The following is a 12,350-nucleotide window of genomic DNA, read 5'->3' on the forward strand; positions in this document are numbered from 1 at the left end:
GACAGACCTGGCCTCACTCAAAAAGAGAGATTCCGTAGATGATAGACAAAGAACCGAAACCTTGGAGACGTGGTTGTTAGTTAACATGGTCAAATCCAGACCACGGTGGTAGGTAATCTCCAAGCCCAAATGGGTCCATCCAGGTCTTCGGAGTCGGAACCCAGGCGCAAGGGTCAGAGCTATCTGTATACGTTTACACTCCGAAGTTGTTCTTTACATTATGCATAATGTAATGGCTTTTCTTGTATTTGCTTTTAGAAGAGATGTATAGGACGCATTGCTGCTGCACAAAGTTACAGAAGCAAGTAAGTAAAATTTCCTTCAAGTGAAATTATACTCCTAATGTTTTTAGAAATTAAATCATACGCTTTCCTTTTCACCCGCAGGTTGAAAAACATGAACACATTCTTCTCTTCCTCTTAAACAATTCAACAAACCAAAATAAATTTATTGAAATGAAAAAACTGTTAAAAAGTTAGATAAGATAAATGTGATGTTTTTGCCTCTTTTGTGGTCACCGGTGTGACATCTTCAGGTATATTGTCCGGATAGAGCTAACGACGTGAAACCTATTTTAAGGCTGGACTTTTGTGGTTTAATGACCTGAGGTTTGGTTTTCATGCTTCTACTGTCTTTGTAGCTTTGGTCTGATCATTTTCCTTTGTCACTGCTAAGGGAACTGAGCCCCTAGGGCGTTGCAGTTGTAATAGCCTTTCTTTATTGTTGCTTGATTTTGAGAATGCCCATGTCATTGATAGGTGGATGGACTTGTAAAAGTTGTTGTGATGTAAAGCTTAGCCTCATATTTTTTTGTCTAGATTTGAAATTAGCTCGGATCTCACTTATGCACATTGCTGTAAATATGTTTAGTGCTTTTTGTGAGGATTATCCAAAGAGCCAAGAACGGAAAGTGGGCTGCACTAAGGAGATGTTTCATTTCAAAACAAAACATACTTCCTGCTTTTGGCTGTGGTGATTCTAGTGTCTATAAAGAACATACTGGTGAGTTTTAAACCAGTAGTTCTTCCTCCCATCCCGTCTTTTTTTTTTTTTTTTTTTTTTTTAAGTGTCTGGGATCCTTTGTTGTAAGATGGCTCTCAGAAATAAATTTTTGATTAAGAGCCAATTAGAACTTGTAATCAGGGCTGGGCATAGTGGCTCAGGCCTGTAATCCCAGCACTTTGGGAGGCCAAGGTGGGCAGATCACCTGAGCCCAGGAGTTCAAAACCAGCCTGACCAATATGGCAAAACGCTGTCTCTACTAAAAATACAAAAATTAGCTGGGCATGGTGGTATATGCCTGTTATCCCAGCTACTTGGGAGGCTGAGATGGGAGAATCGCTTGAATCCAGGAGGTGGAGGTTGCAGTGAGCCAAGTTTGCACTACTGTACTCCAGCCTGAGTGAGATTCCATCTCATACAAACAAAAAACAAACCTCTGATCTCAGAATGAAGTTGTCCTTCTCACAGTTGTCATAGTTGCAGCCAAAAGCAAAGGAACTTTGGTTTACTTAATATGTGCACTTTTTTGGCTGACAAGCAGTTTATATTAGACCGTTTGGAAGTAGCCCAGGAGGTAGCCATATTACTCTTTGTGAATCTTTTATGGGTGTAGTAACTTTTAGGTAAAAACCAACTGGGTTAAAACATACTTCCCATGTGGTAATAGACTGTTCTGTTGTTATTTAAGAAAGAGTAAACTGAAGTCTAAGCTAAACATAATTAATGCAAGATCAACTGTCTTCTCACATTTCTGCTTACAAATTTTGGGTTATTACAGTTTTCAGTCTTTTCTAATACACTGTCTTAATACTGACTACTGTTTTGCATGTTTTAGCTTCAAATCTTTTTTTTTTTTTTGAGTCTTACTCTCACCCAGGCTGGAGTGCAGTGGCACAGTCTCGGCTCACTGCAACCTCTGCCTCCCAGGTTCACACAATTCTTACGCACCAGCCTCCCAAGTAGCTGAGACTGCAGGCACACACTGCCACACCCGGCTAATCTTAAACTTAATTTAGGTGATTTTAATGTAATAGATTAAGGAACATACAATGAGATGGATTTCTGGAATTTAGTCCTAGTACCAAGTCATTATATTTTTAACCAAGTTGGTTGGCCTGTTTGTGCTTCTCATCTGTGTAATAGGCCATTTTCGTAAGTTTATTGAGAGTGCTTACACATCTGTACCTTAAGGTGAAATTGCATTGTTGATTGATTTAAGACAGGGCTTAGTAGCTTTCAAAGGAAAACTTGAGTTAAAGCATAGTAGTTGAACTGGATTTTTCCCTACTGTGGGAATACATATTTTGTTTACATTTGAATACCGTGTAATACCTTGTGTTTGGGTAGTATGTATTTACAAAGCACTTTTACATCTACTCGCATACTTAATCTTCACAATACCCTTGAAAATAAAGTAGGACCCATTTTACAGTTATGGAAGTTGAGGCCCAGAGAGGGTTACATGACTGTCCAAAATCACACACAAACTGAAATTAGGTCTTACAACTCAAAACTGAGTTCTCTCAACTTCCATTAGCTGCTGTATGTACAGTATCCTTTTAGATCAATTCCATAGGGCATGAAACTAGAGGATTACATTATTAAGCAAAAATGATGTACAGTTGCTTAAGCATTACTTCATTGTGGTGAAAATACAGCTGAGTACTCCTCTGAATTGTTCTTGGAGACAGAATGGATGTAAAAATGTATTTTGGCTGGGCACAGTGGCTCATGCCTGTAATCTCAGCACTTGGGGAGGCTGGGACGGGCAGAACACATGAGGCCCAGGAGTGTGAGACCATCCTGGCCAATATGGTGAAACTTTATCTCTATCAAAAAAAAAAAAAATACAGAATTAGCCAGGTGAGGTGGTGTAAACATGTAGTCCCTCTACTGGGGAGGTTGAGGCAGGGGAACTGCTTGAACCTGGGAGTCGAAGGTTTCGGTGAGCCGAGATGGCACCACTGCACTCTAGCTTGGGCAACAGAGTGAGAGCATGTCTCAGAAAACAACAACAACAACTGTGTATCTCACCATCTCTGGAGAAATTTAGTTGTTACAAATTTAATTATAAAATTGCTAAAATAGAAGTGCTGTGATGATAAGAACATAATCTGTAATCTGTTGCTCAAGTGATAAATGTTTCTACACACAAGGTAATGTCAAATATCTTTTATATATGAAGGAGAGCAAACAGCTATATTTTATACTTGTGAAGGGGAGTAAAAAGCTCTACTTAATATATATCATGCTATGTTGTGGTGGTTAATTTTCTTAACTGACATTTCTCACTTAAATGTGTAATTTCAGTTAAAAGTGAATATTTGCTTTGCTTGTATTTAAAATTAGGAGCCACAGCGATATAGAGTTTTTGTATAAGGCGTAACGGCAGTTGATTTTTTTCTTTTTCAGAAACAGCCTCTCTTGGAGGTAAACAGTTAAAGGAATCCGCAAAGGCTAGACTTAAGAGAGAAAGTACAGTACCTGGTGTTTTTGTTTGTGGGAACCTTTTCTTTTTCCAACTTCTCTGTAATGACCTATGTTTTTGCCTGCCCGCCATTCTCTTACTAGGCTGGTAGTTTTTATTTTCCTCTAAGTTCTTCCCATCAAATATATAAGTATTGTGTAAAAAATTCATACCAAATCTATAAAAATACTGGCAAGGAATATATAGGGGCTTTCTACTATATGTGTAACTTTTTATTACTAAAAGGTACTGAAGAAAGGCCAGGTGTGGTAGCTCATGCCTGTAATCCCAGCACTTAGGGAGGCTGAGGAGGGAGGATCCCTTGAGGCCAGGAGTTCAAAGTTACAGTGAGCTGTGATAGTGCCCCTGCACTCCAGCCTGGGTGAGAGATCTTGTCTCTAAAACAAAAAACAAAAACTGGTGGATGTGAGTTTTATTTTCTATATGTTTGAAATAATTTGTAATATTCACTGCATTCTCTGTCTTCCGCCTCTTCCACGTAATAAATGTCCTTTGCTTTCTTGTTTCTTTGTTATCTTCTCTTTTCCTGTCCACTGGGAGGTCATCAGTTTCTTTCTCTCTGTCCTTAATTGGATTACTTTTCTTTTGGCCTTTGGGCACAGAGTCTGTTTGACCTCTGGGCCCCTCTACCCGAAGAAAGAACTTTATCTTCCCGCTCATGCTGTCCACACCCTTAGACACCTGTAGCCAGTTAGATTTTTGTTGTAGATAGAATTTGCTCTTTCTGAAGCCCAAATACAGTTATCAGTTTAAGGTAAAAAGACGAGTATATATTTTTCCTGAAGCATATAAAATAATCTCAGATAAACCACACATATGCAGGATTATGGGCCAGCTGACTTTGCTGCCAACTCCAAAGTTTGAATTTTTTCATGATTTAACTGTCAGACTATGAAACCTAAGATGCTTCCTACCAACTTGTAGCAGATACTTAAAAAATACTTTTTTATGTTTTGTGTTTATTGGCAATGTATGTTGGCTAATCTGTTAGATTAAATGGAATTTTTCCTCATGTAAAAGTTGTCAAACACGGATGTGTTTCTGTTAGATATAAGTTCATGCTGCTTTGCTCAATAAAATTATTTCACTTCCCAACCAGCTTTCTCTTTCATTCTTACTGCAGGCTTTGTGTGTGTGTGTGTGTGTGTGTGTGTGTGTGTGTGTGTGTGTGTCTGTCTCTGTGTGTGTGCCAATTTAATTTTCTTTCTTTTTTTTTTTTTTGTTGCATTTTAGGTTTGAGGGTACATGTGAAGAACCTGCAAGATTGTTGCATAGGTACACACATGGCAGTGTGATTTGCTGCCTTCCTCCCCATCACCTATATCTGGCATTTCTCCCCATGCTCTCTCCCCAACTCCCCACCCCCCACTGTCCCTCCCCGTTTCCCCCCGACAGACCCCAGTGTGTGATGCTCCCCTCCCTGTGTCCATGTGTTCTCATTGTTCAACACCACCTATGAGTGAGAACATGTAGTGTTTGATTTTCTGTTCTTGTGTCAGTTTGCTGAGAATGACTGTTTCCAGGTTCATCTGTGTCCCTACAAAGGACAGGAACTCATCGGTTTTGATGGGTGCATGGTATTCCATGGTATATATATGCCACATTTTCCCTGTCCAGTCTATCATCGATGGGCATTTGGGTTGGTTCCACATCTTTGCTATTGTAAACAGTGCTGCAATGAACATTCATGTGCATGTGTCCTTATAGTAGAACGATTTATAATCTTTTGGATATATACTTAGTAATGGGATTGCTGGGTCAAATGGAATCGCTATTTCTAGGTCCTTGAGGAATTGCCACACTGTCCTCCACAATGATTGCACTAATTTACACTCCCACCAACGGCATAAAAGTGTTCCTACTTCTCCACATCCTTTCCAGCATCTGTTGTCTCCAGATTTTTAAATTTTCTTATATGTACTGGGAGAATTAGAGACTTAATTTGTTCATACTGTCTGTTTTTTTCTAACCACAGAGGAAGTACAGACAAGACTATGGAATCAAAAAATTGCCCTTTTGTTAAGGAAAATTAGAGAAACAAGTCAAACACAGAAAATCATGAGTCCAAATTTGTCTTCAAATTGTAACATTTTATCCTATGGTACTAGACATCCCAATAGGCACTGTTTTAATTAAAGGGAGTTTAATGTATTTGCTGATTCAGCTAATTTGCCTTGGTCTCCAAAAGAGACGAATATCTGTAGCACTAGTCTCATAGGTGGGTTAAATGTCCCCTGGATTAATTAGGGATCAGGTCTTAGTAGATCATAAGAGCTAATAGATTATCAGGTCTTACTTCTGAGTAGATTTAACATGTTTCTAATTTAAATTAATGTGCCAGCTGCATATTTCATTCCATGAATATTTGAGCTCCAGCTATAAGTCTGACATTGAGGTATGTGCCAGATTTACTGTTTATTAGGGCCAGCAAAGCCCTATCACACCAGTCTTCAGATCCCCTCAAAATACCTGGTTTGGTCGTAAGTACAGTAGAGCTGAGACCATGTATCTGAACAAATGATTTATTCTTGGGGGGGAGGCCTTGTAATGTTAAGATAAATCTTACCCAGTTTGCCAGGGAGGAGATTTCTGTCACGAACAGTGAAGTCCTGGGGGTTGACAAGGGAAAAGGGACATACTTGATGTGCCGCTTGTTTGGCTAAAGTTATTTTGCTGCAGCAGCTAGAAATGTGAAAGTCTCAAAATTGCGAATGAGGATAATTACTATTCTGAAATTGGTCTCTCTTGCTATGTAATAACAGCTCCGGAAACCAACACATGAAGATCTTCATCAGCGGGACCCTAAGCTGCCAAATTCCCAGAAAGAAAGTAAGTGATTGTGAGGCTCACTGCCGAGAGACTGTCAGCCATGAGCAGTAAACCGTTAGTGTTACTAATAGGCTTCTCAGCAACACAGCTGCCTGGATTTGGCAAGTCGAGCTCTTCTGGGATCAGCCAAAGAGGACACCTGGGCTCCTCACCAGTGTAGGTGGTTTTGTGGCCAGACCTGCTCCCAGACAGCTCTAACTACATAAGAGATTGTCAGAGTGGTTTTTGTTTTTCCAGATAAAGGGAATTCAAAGGTAATCTGTGTGTTCTAAACATGCAGTTGAGAAAGAATGGTAGAACGGTTTTGCTTGCTGGAATTAAGGTGGCGAAGTTCTGTTAGAGGTAAGGTTACTGCCCAATCGCACAGGGTGAGAACTGCAGAAGGCTCACCCAGAGAACCAACCATTAGCCTTCTGGTATTGCCCTGATCTACGCACTGCAGTCTGATTTTCCTAGGAAAGTTATTGCATTCTGGGTGTAGCTTCAGATGATGTAAAACTGGCTTCATTTAAGGTGTTAGCTAGCCGTGGAGCCTCAGCTATTTTATCCATGCTTGCTTGCTTCCCTTAACACCCTGAGGGGATGCGTTTGTAACACCTAGTGGGGTTAACCTTATCGCCTATGATTTGAACCTTCCAGGAAGTGAGATGGACTCTGATGTTTATTATACGGTAGGAGCCTACTCTGCCTCCAGGGTGCACCTAGATGCCTCTCTCAGTGTGCTTCTTGAATACTTACGTTAAGGCAGACAAACATATGTGAAGACTAAAATTCATGATACTAGAAGTTTGGAGAGGAGATGGAAAAAACATAGAAGTATTGACAGTTTGATGTAGAGCATTTACAAAGTTTGAAATGTTGGCTGAGTGACTATTACCCACGCCTGTGCCTTTGTTCTGTGTTTACTTGGTTCAGCCAGAAAGCACCACATTTCCCAACAGCAAACATTCAATATAACTTTGTGCATAATTCTCACTGTCTTAAGTAGGAGCTGGGGTGGATGCTTTTACCCTTACAACAATTGGTGCCCATTCCAAACCTCAGTGGCGTCAGCTTTTTGAGATGGCAGTATTTCTGTTCCTCACGTCCTGTCTCTCTCTCTGCCCCCAACTTTGTTCTGTCTCCTTGCTCTTGCCCCCCAGTTAACAGACCACAGACCAAATTAAGCTGTGGCTTAGTTTGCTGCCTGTTGAACACTTCCAAGTCAGGCCCTTTGTTTACTCTGGTTGGTTTCTTTGCTGTTTCATAGGTACTATTTCCTGTTACTTTATTTCTCAGTAAGAGGGCTCAGTTTGTTTACTCTGGATGGTTTCTTTGCTGTTTCATAGGTACTGTTTCCTGTGACTTTATTTCTCAGTAAGAGGGCTCAGTTTGTTTACTCTGGATGGTTTCTTTGCTGTTTCATAGGTACTGTTTCCTGCTACTTTACTTCTCAGTAAGAGGGCTCAGTTGTTGACATCAAACTGTCCATACTTCTATGTTATATCCAGCTCCTCTCCAAATTCCCAGTATCATGAATTTTTGTTTTCACATACAGATGTCTGCCTTAAGTATTCGTGGAGCACATTTAGAGAGGCATGTCTAAAGGCTGCTGTATGACTTCTGGAAAATACACAACTCTAGCAGCCCTATTAAGCATTCTTCTTTGTGTCTATTCCTTTCATGTGTGCTTTACCTTTCATTATTTGAGGGACTGGATCAAAGAATTTTAGTTAGAGTTCTGCAGTGTTAGGAACTGTTGTACCCGTCACCCTTGATATGTCAGGAAACTGAGCAATCACAAGCAAAGCATCTTTTCTGTGTTACAAAACCAATAGGAGCCCCCACCCCCACCCAATCTATGAAGCCACAGTCACTCTACTACAATGGGTGCCTCATGATGATGCATGTCACCATGTACGGATGTCTCTATTTGTCCCTGAATGAAATTCAAAGTCCTGTGTCTTGTGTTTATAACCAAGGCACACGGTACAGGGCAATTTGAGAGTTAACATTGTAGAAGGTGTCAACTGAAGAATGAGAAAGTTCATGAATTTGGAAAGGAGAGCTTGATTTTTCATAAAAGGTGGCCACCTGCAGGGTGGCCATTGCTACGGTCTGGGTAATAGAGCCTCCAGCCAGAAACTAGAAACAGACACAGGGTGGGAAAAATAAACAGGAATTTATGCTGAATAGAGTTTCCAAATATACAGTAAGCTATAGGAAGAGTCATGAATATTTATGAAAGGAGATATGCATGTACAGTTAACCTTTATGACTCTTCATGGGTTGCATGTACAAAAAAACGGCATTAGCAGGATTCTGGGGTCGAGTTTTTGGTCCTCTTAGGTCAAAAGGTGAAGCAGAGGACACAACCCTCATTGTGCATTCTGATAAACTAGCCAGGACCACTCTGTGGTCTATTGTCTCCTAGGAAGGAATGCTGGTGGCTTGGTTTGTTGAAGACTTAAAAGGGAGGGGCAGCACCAAGTGGTTGGTTCATGTCAATAGTAGAAGCCAGGTGCAGTGGCTCACACCTGCAGTCCCAACACTGTGGGAGGATCCCTTGAGTTCGAGGAGTTCAAAACCAGGCAGAGCAGCAGAGCAACACCTCATCTCTACCCAAAGCAACTGGTGCAGTAGTACGTGGTTGTAATCCCAGCTACTTTGGAGGCTGAGACAGGAGGACTGCTTGAGTCCAGAAGGTCGACGCTGCAGTGAGCTATGATTGCAACACTTGTACTTCATTCTGAGGGATACGGTGAGACCCTCAAAAATAGCAGGGGTGGAGCAAGTCTTTCCCAAAGGGCCAGTTTTTGTTTAACCCTTAAGAAAGAAGGCTGGGTACTGTAGCTCATGTCTGTAACCTCAGCACTTTGGGAGGACGAGGTGGGCAGATTGCTTGATCCCAGGAGCTCAAGACCAGCTTGGGCAAGGAAATCTTATCTCTACCAAAAAAAACAAACAAACACAAAACTTGGTGTGGTGTCATGTTACCCGTAGTCCCAACTACTGGGGAGGCTGAGGTGGAAGGATTAATTGAGCCCAGGGTCAAGGCAGGTCAAAGCTGCAGTGAGCTCAGATCACACCACTGTACTCCAGACTGGGCCACAGAGCAAGACCTTTTCTCAAAAAAAAAAAAAAAAAAAAAAAAAAAAAAAAGCCTAATGTCCGTTAGTGAAGCAGCAGTTGTAACAAACTGTGTCCTGCCTCTCTTCTAGTCATGTCTGGGAACTCAGCTTTTAAGATTTCTCCAGATCACTTGAGGTCAGGAGTTCAAGACCAGCCCGGCCAAAATGGTGAAACCCTGTCTCTACTAAAAATACAAAAATTAGCTGAGTCTGGTGGCATGCTTCTGTCATCCCAGCTACTCGGGAGGCTGAGTCATGAGAATCGATTGAACCCAGGAGACCGAGTTTGCAGTGAGTTGAGATCAAGTCACTGAATTCTAGCCTGGGCAATAGAGTGAGACTCAAAAAAAAAAAAAATTCTCTGGGGTCTGCTTGGACAAGAGAGGGTCCTTTCAGTCAGTGGAGGACATGGAATTTTATTTCTCAGAGGGTATTTACTGTGTGCAAATTACTGGGCATTGGGCTGCAAAGATGAATAAGGCAAGCTCCTGGAAAGCAAGAAGCTTACTTGCCCTTTTGGATGATGGTAATTCATAATCACTTTATTTTTTAAATCCTTATAAATCTTCACAAAGGAAGGGATGTCATGGAGGACAAAAGTAGCTCCCTAGCTTTCTGCAGAATAAGCCTCCGCCCCTGCTGGTCACCCACTCAGCACTCTCCGGGGCCTGCGCCACCTGCCTTTCCTCCCGCCTGCACACCCCAGACAGGCTGATTATACATTGGTGTGAAGAAGTCTGAAGCAACAGATATCTTCACCGTATTTATAGTTTCAGTTCTTCTTAATCACAGAGTGAAAATGTGAAGTAACCCCTCAATTAAAGACATTCCAAATCTCAGAAATAACCAGGATTGAAATTTGACTTTTCCAAGGTAAAGCTGATTAAGCAAAAGTATGCTGGCACCTGGTAAACAGGGGTTTGGGGAGAGGGTTGTCAAAGGTAGAATTCCCACTTTCTTGAGGCCCTGGGGTCTGCCCTTGTTGGATGTCTCCTCTGTGACAGCACAGGCCACTCACCCCATGTGACTACTGAGCATTTAAAATTGGGGCGAGTCCACATTGAGATGTGCTTGTGAGCATGGAATACAACAGGATTGGCCGGGTGAAGTGGCTGACACCTGTAATCCCAGCACTTTGGGAGGCCAAGGCGTGTGGATCATCTGAGGTCAGGAGTTTGAGACCAGCCTGGCCAACAGGGCAAAACCCTGTCTCTACTTAAAATACAAAAATTAGCCGGGTGTGGTAGCGCATGCCTGTAATCCCAGCTACTTGGGAGGCTGAGGCAGGAGAACCATTTGAACTAAGGAGGCACAGGTTTCGGTAAGCCAAGATTGCACCGGCCCACTCCAGCCTGGGCAACAGAGTGAGACTGTCTCCAAACAAACAAAAACCCAGGATTTTGAAGATTATATAAAACATCTTATTGATTACCTGTTGAGATAATCTGGATCTTTAGGTTAATACTGAAATCCAGCTTACCTGTTTCTTTTCACTTTAAACAAAAAAAAAAATGCCACTAGAGCATTTAAAATTACGTGGCTTGCACAATATTTATCTGGGACAATGCTTATCTGGAGACGGAGACCATCCCTCCCCAGCAGTGAGACCTCAAAACTTAACTGCTGTTCCCTGTGGGGATGACATGCTAGTACATTATGTCTGCTGCTCTGGTGTGGCCCTCTTTTTACTTTTGGGTGCTCAGTAAATGTTACTGGGTTAAATGAATTAAGGGAAAAATGAGTCCTTCCCCAGCCTCCCTCAGTGAGGTTGCAACATTAAAGTCACCATGGGCCACTTTGACTGGAAGCTGTCAATGTCAGGTTTGTAAACTGAGAACTACAGGAAAGGTGTAAACAAAATTATTTTCCTATGAAATAGACAGAATAATGAGAAGGAGCATGGAAAAGAGGAAGGAGGTCAGCCTTCTTTGAAGACGGTTTGATAATATGCATCAAAAGTGTTAAATTGTATAAACCCTGTATCCCAGAAATTTATCTTGTTGCAGTTTATTCCAAGGAAGTAATTGGACCAAAGCATAAATCCATTTAATTGTATTAAAATGGAAAGTTTAATATTCAGCAATAGCAGATAGGTTAAGTACATTAGAACATTATGTAGTGGCTCAAAACATAGATGTTCACAAAAGGAAGTGGAAATCCTGATTAATGTTCAGCTTGCATGAAATGAACTAAAAATAACAAATTTTTGCATAGGTAAAATACATTACACCCATAATGTTAACAGTGATTATCTCTGGGTGGTGGAAAATGAGTAATTTATCAACTTGCTTATTGTTCCTTTTTTTTTTTTTTTTTTTTTCAGTGAGCAGATACTATGCCCTGACAGTTTTTAAATGAAAGATGGAAATTACAGATTGTGCCGTCATAGAGCTGACTTTATATAAAGGGTCATGCCAGGCATTGTGCTTTGTGGCATGTGATTTTTTAAAACTCAAACACCCTCTAGACTTAAGGAGGGTAATTAAAAAGCAGTTGCCATGACAAATAGGAAAGATGCCAAAGTCAACATTTTTTCGAGGAGCAACAAACCCGCGGAGGAGTCAGCTGATGGCACAGTGTTCGCTGCTGCACCGCTCAGACGCTGGGTGTCCCGCGGAGAAGTAAGTGTTGCTTTATTTGCTGACCTTGGCCTATACAGCGTTAAAAAGCACGAGGGGGGCCAGGCCAGCCGGGTTCCCAGAAGTGCCCAATGCACCTCCCTGGTGGGAGTGCCTCCGGGCCACGTTGCCGCCCTCTCCTGGGAGAGACAAACAGGTGTCCCACGTGGCAGCAGTGCCCTGGGGTGCCCCTCCCGCAGGCCCGTAGCGCCCCCTGGCTCAATTCACCCCGCGCCTGCGAGCTGAGCTGCCCGGGGAACTGAGCTGAGCTGCCCGGGGAACTGGTCGCCGCGCTCCTCCCGG

General features: G+C 41.9%; 2 protein-coding genes across 3 annotated transcripts in view; both read left to right on the top strand.

The window, feature by feature from the left end:
- TDRD1 (tudor domain containing 1) overlaps window positions 1-4,606 on the top strand; it is a 45,784-nt gene extending 41,178 nt beyond the window's left edge. Inside the window, exons 23-24 of the mRNA XM_074382915.1 lie at window positions 259-305; window positions 387-4,606. Of these exons, the coding sequence (XP_074239016.1) occupies window positions 259-305; window positions 387-479 (140 nt within the window). The 3' untranslated portion in view covers window positions 480-4,606. The remainder of the gene's footprint in view (window positions 1-258; window positions 306-386) is intronic.
- A 902-nt stretch (window positions 4,607-5,508) lies between these two features.
- Window positions 5,509-12,350, top strand: part of VWA2 (von Willebrand factor A domain containing 2) — a 57,796-nt gene continuing 50,954 nt past the window's right edge. The window contains exons 1-2 of one of the 2 annotated variants that reach the window (XM_010332801.3): window positions 5,509-6,319; window positions 11,753-12,050. In XM_010332801.3, coding sequence (XP_010331103.2) covers window positions 11,944-12,050 — 107 coding nt within the window. In that variant the 5' untranslated portion in view covers window positions 5,509-6,319; window positions 11,753-11,943. Of the gene's footprint in view, window positions 6,320-11,752; window positions 12,051-12,088; window position 12,350 lie in introns of those variants that run through there. The other variant, XM_003922184.4, reaches the window with a different exon arrangement.

This window comes from Saimiri boliviensis, chromosome 12, assembly GCF_048565385.1.
Source record: "Saimiri boliviensis isolate mSaiBol1 chromosome 12, mSaiBol1.pri, whole genome shotgun sequence".
NCBI classification, from domain to species: Eukaryota; Metazoa; Chordata; class Mammalia; order Primates; family Cebidae; genus Saimiri; species Saimiri boliviensis.